Raw genomic sequence first — 19643 nt, 5'->3', positions numbered from 1 at the left:
ATATGTAATAATTAACTCAGTATTTTATTTTTATTTATTTTTTTATTTATGATAGTCACAGAGAGAGAGAGAGGCAGAGACACAGGCAGAGGGAGAAGCAGGCTCCATGCACCGGGAGCCTGACATGGGATTCGATCCCAGGTCTCCAGGATCGCGCCCCGGGCCAAAGGCAGGCGCCAAACCGCTGCGCCACCCAGGGATCCCTTAACTCAGTATTTTAGAGCTTCACTTAGCTTTCTCTCATTAGCTAAGCTCATCTTTTTCTTTTTTTAATATTTTATTTATTTGAGAGAGGGAGCATGAGTGGGGAGGAGGAGGAGAGGGAGAAGCAGACTGACTCTCCGCTGAGCAGGGAGCCCCACCGGGCTTGATCCCAGGACCCTGAGATCAGGACCTCAGCAGAAGGCAGACGCTTAACCTACTGAGCCACCCACGCACCCTTATCTTTCTACTATCTTAACATACTATTTATTTTGAGTCTGTTTTGAAATTTTTAATGCTATTTCTCATGTCTGAAAAGTATCATTATCGCCAACTTCTTTATGACACTTCTGCAATTTGCAAAGCACTTTCCTTTAGGCTATTTCATTCAATCTCCCCAACACTCCAAGGAGGTAGGAATTAGATCATTTTACAGATGAAACTGAGACTCAGTGAAGTCAGGTGTCTTATAGCTGGTTAGGTTCTGTTCATTCACTCATCAAATATTTATGGAGAGCCTGAAGTGAGATTTATTCAGGTTGAATTTTGAAAACAATTTTCCTGAATCCAAGTCAAGGGCTATTCCGGTATTCTGAACACCTTTCCCACCAGAGTCATACCCTCAAAGGAAGGAAATAACAACAGTATTGATTATATTGTTGAAGGCTCCTGCAATCCAAGTCTCAGAAAGGCTCAGAGATCCTTTATAAAAAGTCAAGGTAACCACCAGCAAGTGCAGTTTCACTTCACTCTGCGCTTACACCTAACCCATTGGCTCAGTGTAGATTAATTCATCTACAGATTTCGAAGCTACTCAAATTGACTTGATGGGAATGAGCACTGGGTGTTATGCTACATGTTGGCAAACTGAACTCCAATAAAAAGAAACTAAAAAAAAAAAATTGAGTTTTGACACTTGCTAGTTGTGGGGCTTTGGTCAAGTTCCTTAACCCTTCTGAGCATCAGTTTTACCTGTAAGACAGTAATTCTAATGCCTTGGGACGACCTGGTTGTGGAGACTGAAGACAGAAGGTATGAAAAACACATATGTTCATTGTAATGGGTTTTCTTTTTTTTTTTTTTTTTAATTTTTTATTTATTTATGATAGTCACAGAGAGAGAGAGAGAGGCAGAAACACAGGCGGAGGGAGAAGCAGGCTCCATGCACCGGGAGCCTGATGTGGGATTCGATCCCGGGTCTCCAGGATCGCGCCCTGGGCCAAAGGCAGGCGCTAAACCGCTGCGCCACCCAGGGATCCCTGTAATGGGTTTTCAACAGAAAATAGTTTATTTATTTTTTCAATAGAAAATAGTTTAGATAGAAATTCTAAACTGCATTCAAATGAGAAAAGAAATGTCTAAGTCGACGGAAGGCTACGTCTTGGGAAGTGCTGTTCTTTACCCCGGAATATAGCATTTTGCAGTTTTGGTGTTAAATCTCCTTTTATGGTACTGGTAGCTATCTTCTCCAGCAGCAGCGCACGGAATCTGGCATCCCCATGCGATCTTGAGTACCCCGGCTCTTTTCTCCCAAATTTACCTCCCCCCCCCACCCCGCAAAAGAAAAACCGTATTTAACACTCAAGCGTGCACTCCGCATCACATGTCCTGAGGCGCGGACGCCCCGCGGCGGTCACTAGGCAACGCCTCCGGGTCCCCTAGGAGGGGGCGGGGCCAGAAGGCCCGCTGATCTCGCTCCGCCTCCCCAGGTCGTCGCCCCTTCCTAATTCTCGCGAGACTTCACACAAGTCAGCTTCTGCGCATTACGAGACCCAGGGAGTCCAGGCGCCAGGGGAGGAGGGGGGGGGGGGAGGGGAGGGGAGGGGAGGGGAGGGGGGGGAGACGGTGCAAACGGCGTGGCCGCCATCTTGTTTGTGCCCGCGCTTCGCGCGCGCTCCGTTCTCCGTGACGCACGCTTCCCCCTCCCCTCCGCCGTGCCCAGGCCTCCGCAGGAGCGCGGGGGCGGCTCCCGGTCTTCCCTGGACTCCTGAGCAGAGGCGTGTGAGTGTGCGGGAGCGTGTCCGCGGGGAGGGAGGGGGAGCGGCGAGCGGCGGCAGCGGCGGCGGCGGCGGCGGGGGGGAGGGGCAGCGCTTCCCGCCCTCGGCGGAGACCTCGCTTCCTCTCGCGGCCGCTGCCGTAGTTCGGTCCGGCCTGGCCGCCGCCATGTTGTGTCCTCGCTCGGCCCGCCGCTGTCGCCGCCGCCGCGCTCCTGGGGTCCGCGCGCCTCGTCGGCCCGGCCCGCGGGCTTTCTCCCATTGGCGGAAGGCGACTGCGGGGGGGCTCGCTCGTGATTGGTCGGTGGCGGGGAGGCCGCGGACCTGGCACCTTATTGGTCGCGCCGGCTCCGGCCTGGGGGGTGAGGAAGCGATCGGAGGCTGCAGGGATGCGCGCGGCTCGGGCTCGGGCGGCCGGGGGTGACCCCCTCCGGTGCGGCCGCGGGGTTGAGGCTGGGGGCGGGCCTGGACCCCTTAAGGGGGAAGACAAGGTGAGGGTCCTGCAGGTACTGTGCACGGCCCGGTGTGGGGCGCGCCCCTAACTCCAGAGGTACCTCCGTGGAACCTGCGTGGCCCCTTATAGGGCCGTACAAGCCCCAAGGATGCAAGGCTTGGAAACACCGAAACCGGGGTCAAGGGCTGAGAGCGTGTTGACAGAGCCGGGAGAGCTAGACCTGGACTTTATTTTTATTTTTTAAATCGAGCATCGTTAACATAGAGTGTTATTTTAGTTTCAGGTGCACAGGGTAGTGATTCAACAATGCCATGCATCACCCAGTGCTCCGCTCCCAAGTGTATCCCTTGATCCTCATCCCCTGACCTGCCCCCTCTCTGATCATCATCGGTTTGTTTTCTTATGGTTAAGATACACTGGAGTCGAACCCAATTTGTGAGCGAGCTCGATGTCCACGGATGCTAGATCTGAGGGCATTGGTGTAGGAGGAAAGGGCATCAGGGCGTTAGGGACGGATCGAAGCGATAGGATCAGATCAGAGGGGCACTTGATGGGGTGAGCGCTGGGTGTTATGCTATATGTTGGCAAATTGAACTCCAATAAAAAATAAAAAAATAAAAGGATCAGATCAGGGATTTTGTCGGAGAGTGCCAACCTTGAAAGCGAGGTTTCAGTTAACGACCGGATCTGGGATGTGACATCAGGAGAAAACTAAACAGAACCAGCCTGAGAGAGGGATCCCGTTGAGTCAGTGCGCTGGGTCTTTACTGAATGCCGCCAAGCCTTAAGAGGCACAGCATTAAGTAGTGACAGATACATAGGAATGAGAAGTGCAAAGCATTTTGGGGGAACATTTTCAGACTTGGGAATTATAGATGGTTGGGTCTCAGGACCATGCAGTTGATTTTGAGGTATTGATATATGAAGTTTTCCTGCCTTAGGAAGCATACACGTCAGGGTTGAGATTCTAAAGCTACACTTGCTAGTAGATATTAGATACTTGGCATTTATTTGTTGAATAGATATTGTTAGGTTCCTCTTTAGTGGAAGAGAGCTTAACAGAGATCCTGGACCCTTGAATTATTATTATTATTATTATTATTATTTTTATATGTATATGCTGAAAAAGTATACCCACATTTGTGTGCAATTATTATTATTATTTAAATAAGCAGCTTATGGGACACCTGGGTGGCTCAGCGGTTGAGTGTCTGCCTTTGGCTTAGGGCCTGACCCCCGGAGTCCTGGGATCAGGTCCCAGGTCGGGCTCCCTGCATGGAGCCTGCTTCTCCCTCTGCCTGTGTCTCTGCCTCTCTCTCTCTGTGTCTCTCATGAATAAATAAATAAAATTTTTAAAAATAAGTAAAGAAGCAGCTTAGAAGGAAAATAAACTAGTACATCATTTTCTTGCATCTTGTCATGAGTTACAGGACTTGTCAACACTTTCTGGTTTGTGTTTCACCAAACTTTTGTTCTAGTCGAAGAGCTGTTAGAGTCAGCTGGGGTATTTTATCACTTTCCATTTTATTGTAATGAATTGTTCTGTATTTGCTCCTCCCACGGTTACGGGATCATGGAAACACATTTGTGTTAAACCTCTGTGTTTCCTAATTTGTTTTTCTTCGTCTATGTTAGATGATCCTTTCTAGCTTTAGATGAATGTTATACTTCTGTTTTCATACCAGCTTCAAGAAACTTCTCTGGTTTTCAAATTTGGTCAGTTTTATGTGAATGCAACAAAATTTTCAAGAGAGAAAGAGAAAGTAGTAGAGGAATGGAATTGACATTTTAGAGCACATTTACCACCCTGTTCTGTTAGGTAAGCATTATCATTCCCATATTGCAGATGATAAAGTTGAGGATCAGAGAGGTTATGTAGCTTATCCAGTGTCACTTGGTGGTTGAACTGGAATTCTGATCCAAGGTGTCTGTTGCCAAAGCCTGTAGTTTTAACTGCTATCTTGTGCTGTCCATATAAACCTAACTAGTCAAACTTCAGATAGTATTATATTTCAAAGTGAATCATCTTTCTTTAATTGATGGGTGTCAGGACTGTATTGAATGGGGAGAATATAAACAATTTTTTGTAGTGTTTCAATGATTCAGACCACGGAATAGGAACCAGATAGAATATAGGTTCTTCAGCTGGATATTTAAATCATATCTCTTGTTTTCTTTTGTGTAGAGAAAGATTTACAAAGTAAACTGTTGGAGTTTTTCTGAAGCCAGGTAGATACTAGGGATAAGTATGTACAGAAAGTTTAAGAATCTGCATTCTTTAAAATAAAATCAGGCTTCAGAAAATTGCTGACATAATCCTTCTATATATGGAAGTGATTAATGCCAAGGAGTGAGGAACTACCAAGTGTATAAAGAACTCATTTGGAAGCTTTTTCAAATATCACTAGTTCTTTAGAATTGTAGTCTCCAAACACTGGGATCTATCCAGAAGCCTAGTGCCTTCTTCAAACCATGGGATAGTGATTCTGTTATATACTTATTCTGAATGATGTGTAAAAGTAAGCCTGGATATAAAAAATTATTTGCAGTTCTAGTATTTGTATGGAAATCTTTAATTCAAGTTTCAAGGGGAGACAAATTGGAAGTTTGAGTTGCTTTGCTACTTGATACAATTAGGTGAGGATCTCCTCTCTTTTATTTGCAATTAACAATTACATTGCAGTGTGGAAGTTAGAGTCAAAAGAACAAGGGGAAATAGGGCTTGCCATGCATTTGTACCTTGGTCATCTCACCTTCCTTTGACTCAGTCATTAAGGTAGCCAAATATGAAGAATATTAGGGCATCCAGACAAGGTTGCAAAAACAAGCATACACATATTTGCTTTTTATTCAGCAAGCCTTCCTTAACTATCTGTTCTTTAACACCAGTGATCACCTTCATTCCCATTTGCTCCTTGCACCCATGGCCAGTTGCTGGGCCTTGTTAACATCTGGAATTGACCATCCTAGAAGTCTTTTTTTTTTTTTTTTTTATGATAGTCACAGAGAGAGAGAGAGGGGCAGAGACACAGGCAGAGGGAGAAGGCAGGCTCCATGCACCGGGAGCCTGATGTGGGATTCGATCCGGGGTCTCCAGGATCGCGCCCTGGGCCAAAGGCCGGCACCAAACCGCTGCGCCACCCAGGGATCCCCCATCCTAGAAGTCTTGAACTCACAGGAGGTCTGAATTTATGGTAAAAACTTGAGAACATCAACTTTGCCATCTAAGTAGACTCACACTAATGTTTAATACTTAACAGACTGTGTCCATGTCTTGTTATCTGAATTGTTATAACAGGTTATTATTCTCTCATTTATGTGTACATATTTTCCATTTGGTCAAAACTGATTCATTGTACTAGAAAAGATACAGGGTTTCTTACCCCATTTAGAGAGTAGAGGCAGTGAAGTGAGGAGCTGATGCTAGGTGTCTTGGAGGCAATTTTGAAATTCACATCTCTCTTAGTTCAAAGATACTGAACCACTAAAAATCTATGAATCAAACTCAGGAATGATATAGTTACTACCTTTAATTAAGTCTTACATTGTACCAGCTAGGGTATAAATGTGTTATATATTTTATCTGCACATGCTGTGTGGTAGATCCTATTACCACCTGCAGTTTTAGGTGTGAAGAAAGGAGTTAAGTAATTTGTTCAATATCACACAGGTGGCAGAGCCTAGATTCAAGCATAGGTCTGTAACTCTTAATTCTTCTTTTTTTTTTTTTTTTAAGATTTTACTTTTTTTTTTTTTTTAAGATTTTATTTATTTATTCACGATAGACATATAGAGAGGCAGAGACACAGGCAGAGGGAGAAGCAGGCTCCATGCAGGGAGCCTGATGCGGGACTCAATCCCGGGACTTCAGGATCGTTCCCTGGGCCAAAGGCAGGCGCTAAACCGCTGGGCCACCCAGGGATCCCCAGATTTTACTTATTTTTATTTGAGAGCAAGAGAGAGAGGATGGCGGACAGGGAGAAGCAGAAGCCCTACTGAACGGAGAGCCCATGAGGCTGGGTGTGGGGCTCGATCCCAGGACCCTGGGATCATGACCTGAGCTGAAGACAGACACTTAACCAACTGAGCCACCCAGGTGCCCCTGTAACTTTTAACTCTTACAAAATTTGTGGAACCTTTACTCTTCAATACTGGGTTCTCTTTTTCTTTTTCTTTTTTCTTTCTTTCTTTTTCTTTTCTTTTCTTTTTTTTTTTTTTTACAGAGAGTATAAATGTACAAGGTGGGGAAGGGTGAGGGAGAGAAATTTTTTTTTAAGATTTTTTTTTTTAATATATATACATATAGAGAGAGCATGGGGTGGGCACAGAGGGATAAGGAGAGAGAGAATCTCAGACTCTGCACTGAGCATGGAGCTGACATGGAGCCCAATCCCATGACCCTGAGACCATGACCTGAGCTGAAATCAAGAGTCTGACACTCACAGAAAGAGAGAGAATCTTAAGCTGGCTCCATGTTCAGCTTCAGTGCAGAGCCCAATATGGGGCTTGATCTCATGAGCCTGAGATCGTGGTCTGAGCTGAAGTCAAGAGTCGGACACTTAACCAGCTAAGCTACCCAGGTGCCCCAAACACTGTGTTCTCTTGGCACCATAAATTATTAGGAGAAAAGAAAAAATGCTTGCATCTTGGATCAGGAAGTGACTTTTAATTTCTTTCAGGCAAGTGCTTTGTACTGAGGCCCTAGACTGTGGTGACCTTGACAAGGTCACTTGACTCTGCAAGGGGAGAGCCGGGTCTAACCCAGATTACTGGATTCCCAGACCAGTGCTCATTCCTTTGGACAATATTGCCTCTTCTTTCCATCAGTGGAAACACTGATGATGATAGAGATGACTTTAAGGCACCTTTTGTGTTTTGACAAGTTTGCCTCATTCATAGGAGGGAGAATGGCAGAAGACATTATTAAGGTCACAGATGACCTTCTTGAGGTTCATTCCAGCCTCAGGCATACAATTTAGGAAGAACATTCCTTAGCCAGCAAGTTGTTCTTTTCCATTCAGTTTCTTGTGCTCAAAGCAGACTGATTGTGAGTTATCTGATGTCTTCCAGTCTCTCTTTTCATTTTGTTTATTCAGTTTTTCATGCGTGTGTGGTGACTAGTTAGGCTACAAGGTCATTTTAGTATTTTCCCAGAGACCTAAAGCACCTAACATAATTTAAGGAGATTAATTGTAGGAGGAAATGGATTTAAAGTACTTTGGCCAAAAAGTGCTGTTAGGTAGGGGTAGTGTAGTTGCTGATGCTGGAGTCAGACCTGGGAAAGAATTCTGTCTGCAGTGCATTTACCCTCTGGTGTGAGCTGGGGGTCAGATTCTTAGCCTGTTTGAGCCTTAGTTTCTTCCTCTGTAAAGTAGTGGTAATGCTACTTGTCTTACGGAGTAGTTATGAAAAATGAATATAGTAGCATATGGTGGGTGCCTGTCACCAAGTGGACCTTAATATGTGAGAGGACACATCACTTTTTAGAACAGCATAAAATCTGTCCTTTCAGCCTGTTAGAGCTGCCCTAATGAGGAGGCCTTTTGTAAAAATGATCTACTCTTTTATATACAGTAAGATTTCTACATGGTGGAAGCAACCACTTGGCATGAAAGAAATAACATAATTTAGTTGTATTGTTGTGGTTTAGAAGCTGATTTATGGTGGGTCCATATTATTACTAGTTTATATTTATAAACTACAAAGTAGTAGGACCATTTATTTCAGGATTAGCTTGTCTCCTGATTGTTCTGTTAATCCCCAGGTTCTGAGTGCTAATGACTTTGAGGAGATGAGAACTTTCCCATATTTGCTAAATGGCAATACTTATTGAAATCAGAACAACCAGTGCTATCCTTCAGTCCAGAGAGAGAGTTGCATTATAGTGCTTTAAAACATTTTCCAGTTGTAGAAATTGTCGGTTGAGGCAGGACCGTCAGTTTGGTTTGTAGTCACCTGGGCAGCATTTTCTCTGAAGTAAGCAGGAAGACAACATTGTGGAATGGTTCAGGAAAAATCTCTCTGCCTGCAGAAAATTTTGCCAGGTTGCAAAATCTGCTGCACCCTTCCCACACTTCTCCATGTTTTAGCAGTGATTACCTGATAACAGATGTTGATCTGTACTAATTTTCAGCATGAGAGTTGTGTTTTCTATTTTGGTTTAAGTCTGTTTGGTTTACTTGTTTGGGGTCACCTAACTGACTCAGTTGGTGGAGTGTGTGACTCTTGATATTCGGATTGTGGGTTCAAGCCCCACGTTGAGTGTGAAGAATTTTTAAAAAGACAGTCTTAAAAAAAAAAAATAGTCCTTACCTGTCTTTTGATAGGTTACTTTACTTCTAAATTCAGTATACTTTTATACAATGAGAACTTTTTAATAGATAAACTTCAGGTGCAGTTTAGAGAGAGGGACTAGGCTAACCTTTGCTTTTGAATGTTTCTTTTTTTTTTTTTTTTTGCTTTTGAATGTTTCTAGTAGAATAAGTTTAACTCAAAGGTTCAGATCTTCATGTCCAAGGTATATAATAAGGTGTCCTATTTAGATGCATACTTTTCACTTAAAATCAATAGTATGTTGTTAGATCAGATTCAAAAATTAATCTTAAAGTACATTCATGGGTATGAGCTATAAATAGTGATCTTGAGCAGTGCTTCAATAAATGCTTCAGTGACTCATAGGAAATGATATTGGATTATAGAATATTTTGTATGATATCATTGGCTTAAATCTATCAGTTACAGCAGTCCCACTCATTCTCAGCGGTTTTGCTTTCTGTGGTTTCAGTTACCCATAGTCAATTGTGATCCAGAAACAGGTTCTGCTCCTCCTGATTATTGTCAGATCAGTATGCCACATCTCAATGCCTGTCATTCCCCTTACTTCATCCCCTCACACAGGCCTTTTATCATCTTACATCATCACAAGAAGGGCAAGCGCAGAAAGATTTTGAGAGAGAGAGAGGTCACATTCACATAATAGTATATTGCTATGAATTGTTCTATTTTATTATTAGTTATCGATGTTGATCTGTACTGTGCCTAATTTATAAATTAAACTTCATCATAGGTATGTACGTATAGGAAGAAACATAGTGTATATAGGGTTCAGTAGTGTCCTCAGTTTCAGGCATCCACTGGACAGGGGGCGGGGGGCTTGTGGAATATATCTTCTGTAGGGTAAGAGAGGACTACTGTACTGAAGGTTTTCATAATTTCTATTATTGCTAACCCTGCCCTCAAGCTGCACATTGTCCAGTGATCTATATGAAGTGAGATTTTTTGCCCAGTGTTAAAAAAAAAAACATATCCCCTCACTACTGGTATGATCTGTTCATTTAAAAGAGGAAAGTGAAAGTACATACAATCTGCACACTTGAACATCTTTGTCATTTTTAACTGTCTTAAAAATTATTACTGTGCCCTGAAGGGTAAGTAGCTTAGAATTTGCTCATTATCAGCTGACAAAGTTGTGGCCTTTTTAAAAAACAAAGCACACTTGGTTGGCAGTAATTTGGGAAGTAGAGGATTGCTATTTATGGTGATATTTAATGTCATTTTCAATAGGACTAAATTAAAAGGGAAATGCCATAATGTGGGTAAAACTCCAACCATTTTGGAAGGTGGTCAGAGTAGAGTTGCCTATAATCTTTTCATTCCACCAAAATCTGTAATCGCAGTTTAGAGTAGTGTTTCCTAAGCTGTTTCATCGACTGTTATTTCTTGTACAATATAGTAAATGTTCTCTGGCGTTGAAAAAAAGATCCTTGACAGAATGTTGAAAAAAGGATCCTTGACAGAATGATGGCTAAAGTGAAATGCATTTCTTTACTGCAGATTAGTATTCAGACCCTTTGAGTTGACGTGCCTTGTGACTCTTCAAGAGAGAGGATACATAATGCAGTGTTTCTTGAACTTATTTGGCCATGGAACCCTGTTTGTGAGAACATCTAATAAGCATTTCATGTTATGACTAGTGTGTAGTGGGGCCCAGTTGAACGGTTCTGGTGTAGAGAGTTTATGAGTAAAAAAATGAATCTTTTTGTATAAGACAGCTTGGCCCATAGTGGGAAAGGAATTTTCTGGGAACATACAACATGTCTCCAAAGTCATAAAGACTCTTAGGGATGAATGTGATTTCAAAAGGTCATCTTAAAAAAAAAAAAAAAAAAAAAAGGTCATCTAACCCAGTTGCCAATATCAACAATAACACACTAGCAGCTACCGTTTTTTAGAGCCCTTGCTGTTTATCAGTCATAGTGTTGTTATTCTCCAGGCATTATTAGCCAGTGGTCTTAATGATTTTTATCTTCTTAAAATTTCCAATTCGTCAACATCTGCATTATTACATTTTCCAGTAACTAGATGACCACAGGGTCTTGTTTTCTCTGCTGTCTGGAACTGCCATGCTTCCACCCTGTCTACTTCTCCATATTATACCCTGAATGATCTGCTGAAAGGGTAATTTGATATTGGTCCCATGCTCAAAACCCTTCAGTTGCTTACTGTTATCCTCAGAATAAGGTTCTAGTATCTTAGTCTTGTCCAGCCCTGTTCACTTTTCTAGGTTAACTTCTAGCCTCTTATCTCTGGGCTACTGCCATATCAAACTATAGCCCTTCCAGGAATGTGATGCTTTCTGTCAGCTCCAGGACTTTTTGCACATGCAGTTTGCTTGCCTGTCTCAGTAGGTTCCTATTCTTAAAATTTTCAGTCTTCCAAGAAGCCATCTCTGGCTGGCCTGAAATTGAGTTAGGCCCTGGGCTAGGTAGGGGCTCTGCTTATGTCCTATACTATGCATTTTCTCCTGTTGTAACTCTTAACACACGGCACTATGATTGCTGATTTTAATTTTCTTCTTTGTTATAATAGACTATAGTCTTCTTGCAGACAGGACTGTATATTTTGTAGGATCCCAGATCTTAGCACAATACCTACATATAAGTATTTATTGAACAAATGAAAGTATCCTTAATCCTTAACAGCTTTACAAGATGGTTTATGGTTTAGGAAATTGGCCTCGGTGGGGTTAAGTAACTAGTTTGAGGTTACTCAGCTAAAAAGAGGCGAGGAGGGATTAGCATCTAAATCTGTCTAGCTGCAAAGACTGGGCTTTTCCCTCCCCTGCTTCTCCACATGGCTGCTCTTTTTCATCTTGTCTTTACATATTCCTGTCAAGTGTTCAAACAGCCTGTGCTAACAACCCCATCCATAACTTCTGAGGCAGCTTGTGCCATCTTTGGACAGCTCTGAGAGAATAGAATAGTTTTCCATCCATTGGTCTTAATTTATGCTTTGGAGACTATAACTTATTTTTTAAAAACAAATAATTCAGAATTTATGATCCACTTAAGGTCTCATTTATTGGTTTACTTCATTTATTGAGCAGCCATTTAATGGGCACCAGCAAGTGCTGTGTTCCTTATTCTAATGATATTGTCATTACTCAAAATGTTTCTGGGACTTCTTTGGGGATTGTCTTTAAAACTTCTGTCAGATTCTTTTGAAAGTGTGTTGACGCACTTGTTTAAACCTTGAAGGTAGATTTGGTTTGGGAAATAACTAATAAGTTGTTCAGGACCAAGTCAGGTGAAATATATGGGTCAGCAGTAACAATCTGGCTGCCCTTAATTTTCTTTGTTCTGCTTATAATTAAAAAAATTTTTTTGAACCAGAATTGAAAAAGGAAAGATTTGACATTAAAAATTAAAACCACTTGGCTTTCTTTCTTTTTTTTTTTTTTAAACCAGACAAAATGATACTACTTATGAAGCCATTGCTGTGGTTCTGGAAGGGATAATGAAGGTACCAGGAATGGGCATAATGGATGTTCCCTGTGATGCTATTTACAATATTTTAAAATTGAAGACATTGAAGGATTAAAATCTAAAATACATGAAGACCTTAGCTATCTCAGCACCACACACACACACACACACACACACACACACACAAAGTCAAGTTAAATGCGCAGATGGGATGCCTGGGTGGTTTAGCGGTTTAGCGCCTGCCTTTGGCCCAGGGCGTGATCCTGGAGTCCCGGGATCAAGTCCCACATGGGGCTCCCTCCTTCTCCTTCTGCCTATGTCTCTGCCTCACTCTCTGTGTCTCTCAAGAATAAATAAAATCTTTAAAAAAATGCACAGAGGATCTGAAAAGACATTTTTGAAAGAGGACATGCAGATGGCCGTTTCAAAAGGAGACATACAGATGGCCAATAGACACATGAAAAGGTGCTCAACATCACTAATCATCAGGAAAATGCAGATGAAAACTGCAATGATATATTACCTTATACCTGTCAGAAAGGCTAAAATTAAAAAAGACAAGAAATGTCAGCAAAGATGTGGAGAAAAAGGAACCTTTGTGTGGTGTTGGTGGGAATGTAAATTGGTACAGCCACTGTGGAAACAGTATGGAGGTTCCTCAAAAAATTAAAAATAGAAATACCATATGATCCAGTAATTCCACTACTGTGTATCTACCCAAAGGAAATTAAAACACTAATTCAGAAAGATATATGCACCCCTATGTTCATTGTAGCCTTGGCATTATTTACAATAGCTAGGATGTGGAAGCAACCTAAGTGTCCATCAATAGATGAGTGGATAGGAAGATGTGGTACACACACACACACACACACACACACTCAGTGGAATATTACATAACCAAAAAAAGAATGAGATTGTGTCATTTGTGACAATATGGATGGATCTAGAGGGTATTATGCTAAGTGAAATAAGTCAGACTGAGAAAGACTAAAATCTAAAAATCAAAACAAATAAAAGCACAGTTAGATCTAGAAATACAGAGAACATACTACTGATGGTTGCCAGTGAGGTGAGGGGCATGGAATGGGTGAAGGGAAGTGGGAGATAGAGGCTTCCAGTTGTGGAATGAATAAACCTCAGGAATGAAAGGCGCAACATAGGGAATATAGTCCATGATACTATAGTAGTGTTGTATAGTGACAGATGGTAGCTGCACTTGTGGTGAGCATAACATATAGAGAAGTTGAATCACTATGTTATATACCTGAAACTAGTGTAACATGTGTCAGCTGTACTCAAAAAATTCAAAAGGTAAAAAAAAAATAAAGGAAGCTACTGGAAGTTATTAATATAAAACTAACTGAAAATTATGGTACATCCATTCAATGGAATATAACCCAATTATAAAGGATACAGATATATATTTGATATGGAAAATTGTCCACATTTTTTAAGTGGAAAAAAATACAAAAACAGTTTATATAGTATTATATTTAGAGACTTAGCTTTCTCATTTACATAAGTAAAATATAGTGTTTGATTCTGAATGGTTGCATTAAAGATACTCTTTAAAAAATACCCTATTTTAGCAGTGCCGAAGTGGCTCAGTTCGTTAAGCATCTGTCTTGGGCTCAGGTCATGATTCCAGGGTCCTGGTATCAAGCCCACATGGGGCTCCCTGCTCCCCAGCTGGGAGCCTGCTTCTCCCTTTCCCCCTCACCCCTTGCTCATGAGCATGTGCTCTCAAATAAACACATCTTTTTTTTTTTTAAGATTTTATTTATTCATGAGAGACACAAAGAGAGAGGCAGAGACATAGGCAGAGGGAGAAGCAGGCTCCATACAGGCAGCCCCACATGGGACTCCATTTTGGGTCTCCAGGATCATGCCCTGGGCTGAAGGTGGCGCTAAACGGATGAGCCACCAGGGCTGCCCAACAAATAAAATCTTAAAAAACAAAAAAAATTATATATCCATCTCATCAGCTTAGTATATAATAAGTCATACAATGTAATACTCAAGTGAATATGGCTTTGTGTTCACATTACAACATATGAAAAGTTTGTTTTTCTTTAGAGGTTATCTGATATTTCTTGGGGCTTCTAGGTTTACTTTACTAAGTCCAAAGGAATCAGCTAGGGGCACCATCAATAAAATATTTATTTGTTCAGGGCACTGAAGAGCCCAGTTTCTTTGCTGCTAGTTATGCTTGTGACGTGATATAGTATAACCTTCAAGATCAGGTCATCTTGGGGACTGAGCAAGACCTTGTCCTTGACAAGAATTGTCATGGTAGTTAAGGCCAACTTTTGCCATAACTCTGGTCCTTCAGTCATTCCTCAGGATGCCAGATCAAGAGCTGTTGTAGCATCATCTTTTTGTTTTCAGAATCTGGCTTTTGCTGCTTTTATGGATTCTGAAGCTCTTGCTGCAGCTGACTAGTATTCTTTCATGGCCTTTGTCAGTTTGGAGCTGAACAGTGGCTGCCCCTTTAGATGGGACAGGCACCCTCCAGTTTTCCTCAGTCCCTACTACTCCATGTTCTTTTGTTGACGCTACGGCTAAGGTTGTGTTTGACATATATCTCTGTACTGAGCACTGGGGATATATGTGGGTATAAATAAAACGTAGCCGCTGTCTTCAGGAAGCCCTCTTCTGGTAATAGTCATGGATGAGACTATAATGTATGATAAATGGTCTAGTCAAGTGTATATTTACATATTAATTGAATACCTACCACATGCAGGTATTAATGCTGAGTGCTTTACCTTGTCTTTTAAGCCTTTAACATTTCTCTTCGCTTCGGCAGCATGTATCCTAAGCCTCAACATTCTCTTAGGTTGTTTTTTTTTTTTTTTCTTTTTTTTTCATGAAGAAATGAGCTCAGAGATGGTTAAGGAACTTGGCCAGAGTCCTAGAATTTTCTGACCAAGAGCATCAGTTCCCACCCTCCTACTCTGAGAGCATTTAAGCTTGAACCATGTAATCAGAGGCCTTCACTTTGCTTCATAGTGATATGGGTGTTTTTTTAGGGCAAGATGATACAGTTCTCTAGTTTGGAGGGCTGCTGAGATCGAGGACCAAGGAAGAATGTGAGTGGGAATCCCAGAGATCACATGAGGGTCTTAGTCCACAGTAATAACAGGCTAGAGAAGGGAAAGCAATAATAAGTGAATGGGTCAGACTGCCAGATGGAAATTCTAGGATAATTTCAGTTCTCTTCCCACTAGTAGCTTGAATTCTAGTAAGGTGGCTGTTGATGAGAAATAGGGGTTGAGGGGCACCTGGGTGGCACAGTTGGTTCAGTGTCTGATTCTTGGTTTCAGCTCAGATCATGATCTCAGGATTGTGAGATAGAGCCCTGAGTAGGGCTCTGTGCTCAGTGCAGAGTCTGCTTGTTTCTTCCTCTGCCTCTCTTCCACACTCTCCTTCCCCCCCACCCCTTCAAATAAACAAGTCTTTAAAAAAGGAAAAGAAATAGGAGTTGAAGTGTTTTTCTTGCGGACTTTCTAAGAAATAATAAAAACTGTGCCAAAGACCTTCATAGTGTATTAAGGGACATGTTTGGTTTAGTTGGGTACATCAAACACAGAGTCAGGGATGGGCATTTGGGACAATAACCAAATCTCAGCCTGAATTGGTGGTAAAGGCATGGGGAAGATGTTTTGTAGCAGCTGGTAGTCCTCCCACACTGTCCTTTATGGCCTAGGAGTTGCTTTCTGTAGGGTTTCAGGGTATGCTGGAGATAGAAGAGAGACAGTTCCTTCTGGTAGCTTTGGAGCCTTAAGGAGAGGGGAGAGGGTGCTGTTTCATCACATACTTAGCTAGGTCTCAGCTCAGGAGTCAGATTTCTAATTTTTATTTTATTTTACTATTTTATTTATTTTTTTAAAAAATATTTTATTTATTTGTTCATGAAAGACACATAGAGAGGCAAGAGACATAGGCAGAGGGAGAAGCAGGCTCCATGCAGGGGGCCCAATGTGGGACTGGATCCTAGGACTCCAGGATCACACCCTGGGTTGAAGGCAGGCACTCAACTGCTGAGCCACCCAGGCATCCCAAGGTTTCTAATTTTTAAATTAAAGAAGTTGGGTGTAATGGTTTATGCTACCTCTACATATATGTGACCCCTAAGAATTTCCTTGGCTGTGCCCTGAGATGCCACATGTCTTGGTGTCAGCATTATGGTACAATAGAAAGAATAGCACCCTAGGTGGGACCTGAGTTTGCATCCTAAGTGTATGGCCAGGAACCAGTTGTCAGACTTCTCCAAACCTCATTCTTCTCACATGTAAAAAAAGATAGTGATTAGATAGGATTAGAGGGGGGAAAGTCTGTAGTGTACTTAGCACAGAACCTGGCACTAATTGATGTTCAGAAATAAATTCATTACAACGTGAGAAATGAGTGGAATGTATGTAGAGAAGTTAATATGGCAAAACGATCGGAAAGACCAGACCACCTTGCTTCTGTTTCGGGGGAATGCCAAATCTCAGCATATGCCCATCATGAACTCTTGTATAAGTTCAGCGAAGCTATTTCTACCAAAGGTCTCCTTCCCCCTGGCAAAACAGTTGTGTTGTTTAGTTCTGGGATACTTAGCTTTCAAGGGAGGAAGCAGATCTAAAGAGATTGTTAAAGGTCTTTGGTAATGGTGTGATGTTTCTATCTGAATATTTTGTGAAGAGAAAAAAGACATGTTAATTGATTTTCACCATATTAAGAGGCTCCTCTTAAAATCTCAATAGTTGGGCCCAAAATCCAAAAGCAAATCTTTGACTCCCACCGATAAACTTCAGCATCCCCAGAATGTCTTCAGTAACTATAGTACTTACAGAATCTCTCCTGAGATCATCCATGGTACTTATTCTTGAAAATGTGGTAGAAAAGTTTATTCGCTGTGATACCAAAACTCTGTAATATTAAAAGATAATCAGCATTTTATGACCATCCTAAATAAATCAGTCCATCAAACTATGAGCTAATAGTCACTGGTGTTCTATCTCTGCCAGTCTACACCCCCGCCCCCCATCATTGTATTTCCCTCTTGGGTTCCTGGTAGACCATTTGGAAATGCTACCGTTTCTGTCACTACCTTCTTACATTATCCTGGAATTTTCCTATTTAGATTAGTTTGTGTTTCAAAATAAGGTGATTTATTCTAGTACTAATACATGCTTTTAAAATTACTGGAGACAATGACAGATGCCTTTTTAGAAATCCTACAAGCTATTTTATGCTATTGGTTTCACTCTTTATTACTGTTAAAAAGGTAACATTTTCTTTGGAGTTGTTGGATGAGCCCACCCCGTTTTCTTTTTCTTCTTCTTTTAATACTCGAGAGAAAACTAGATAGTTAAGTCACAACTTTCCGATCTTGTGCACATTGCTTCTCTGGTTTACTGCCATAGGATACTATAGCAATATCTTACCGACATCTTTGATGGCCAATCAGAAGCAGTTAAATTACCTTAAATTTTTTAAATGGAACTCTGACAGCCAATAAGAAATCCTTTGGGTGGGAACTGTAACAACCCTTTCGTGTGATTTTAAGAACAATTGTAAATTCGCAGTTTCCTCTGTTTTGGAAACACAAGAGGCCCTAGTGCATCTGCTATGTGCATTTGCCAGGCATTTCCAAGCCTTAAGTTCCCCTGTAGTTTGAAGTCTGGATCTGACCCCTGTTCTGCTTCTCAAGGTAACTTTAAAACAGGAAGTGTACAAAGGAGGTAACTGATGACGTGAACAGCCAATCATGGCTTTGTGTTCTTAGCTGATAAAGCTGCTTAGCCAATGAGACCACTCTGGAGGCAAGGTTTGGTGTCAAATAGCATGCTAGATTGAATGCCTTTGACTGTTAAAGTGGAAGGAGGCTGCAGGGCTTCATTGGAGCCTCGGAGTTTTTCACTGAGGCAGGGGTCAGCTGAAAGACAAAGAAAAATGGCGAATAGTTTGCTGGGGGGTGGGGGGACAGCTGTTCGGGTTTTCACTGGAGTGGACATTCCAGACTCAGGTTTCTGCATCTCCTGCTGCTTTTGTTTCCTCCGTCCTTTTTTTGGGGGGGAGGGCTAGGAGTGACTTAAATTCTCCCTGTCCGAGGAGATATAAATAACTACATGTAAAATTAATGCAGTTCCCGGTAAGTTTAATTCTTTGTTTTGTGTTAAAATGGTAGAAACTGTTTAGCTTCAGAGAGTGTAGACAAGTTGCACTGTTTCAGAAAATGGCCACTTTACATTCCTTGCATACCTTTTGGTGCACCTAGAATACCTTCGCTCTGTTAAGATTTTGCATGGCCTTCACCTAGGATTTCTTTTCCTAGTTGAGTATTGACAAGATCAGGTACATGAAGAAAGGCTAATCATTTTTCAGGGGCACACAGAAGCAAAGCACTTTCTCTTTGCATTGGGTAAACTTAACTGTTTTCCAAATAATTTTCCTTTGTTCGAGTGCACTGAAGCTTTCCTACAGAGTAAGCTGAGTTGTTGTAAGACTTTTTCTGTTACCATGCACTTTGTTGACATCTGTGTTTTCAGAGGTGGAAGCAACACTATTGCTGTTCTAAATTTGTGTGAAAATATGGTTTGCACGGATGCAGGTTCTGATGGTGAAGGCCCACATGCCAATGTGAAATTCTCCCGTAACTTTCTTGATTTACCTGTCTGCTTCTGTTCTAATACGTACCAGTTAATCAGTAACAATCTTTGTTTTAAAATGCACATTCCAGCTTAGAATGTTGGTGAGAAACATACTTTTCCACTATATTGGCAGTGACAAGAGCAAATCTTTTTCTACAATTTCACACATTTTGTCAGGCATTGGTTTGGTTCTTTGAAAATGATGTGAGCAAAGAGCTTTTCATTTTCTGTATGAAATATTTCGAATCCTAATTTACCTGCAATTTGTGAATAGGAAAGTTAAGAGTACAGGTACCCTATCTTTTGCCCTTGATAATTTTTCTCCCCTGTTTTAGGGATACGAAGCTAATGCTGGTTGCTAATCAGTAACCAGCCAGTTTTTGTGAATAGTGAACTCTTCTGTCCCATGTACTAACATCTATAATACACTCGATTTAAAAAAGCAATTCTTTGTTTTCTTATTTGCAAATATGGAATGAAGGTCATTGGAACATTTCTGCAGCAGACTCAGTGTGGAGCAGTGAGCCAGCAGTACTCAGTCTCCGGGTAGGGAAAGGGAGCAGGCCCTAGTAGAGGAGAAGTTTGG

General features: G+C 41.6%; 1 protein-coding gene across 7 annotated transcripts in view; it reads left to right on the top strand.

The window, feature by feature from the left end:
* Positions 1-2001: 2001 nt before the first annotated feature.
* The window catches only part of NFYC (nuclear transcription factor Y subunit gamma), a 66760-nt gene continuing 49118 nt past the window's right edge, over positions 2002-19643 (top strand). For 2 of the 7 annotated variants that reach the window (XM_072723700.1, XM_025983664.2), the window contains exon 1: positions 2002-2202. Coding sequence is in view for 2 of the 7 variants with exons in the window: in XM_025983663.2 (XP_025839448.2) it covers positions 2365-2557 (193 nt within the window). In the remaining 5 variants the exon portion in view is untranslated. Of the gene's footprint in view, positions 2203-2312; positions 2687-18261; positions 18559-19643 lie in introns of those variants that run through there. The other 5 variants (XM_072723701.1, XM_025983665.2, XM_025983663.2 and 2 more) reach the window with 4 other exon arrangements.

Source organism: Vulpes vulpes, chromosome 10, assembly GCF_048418805.1.
Source record: "Vulpes vulpes isolate BD-2025 chromosome 10, VulVul3, whole genome shotgun sequence".
Lineage (NCBI taxonomy): Eukaryota > Metazoa > Chordata > Mammalia > Carnivora > Canidae > Vulpes > Vulpes vulpes.
Note: the sequence above shows the minus strand (reverse complement) of the source record. Positions and strands in the feature narration are given on the sequence as shown.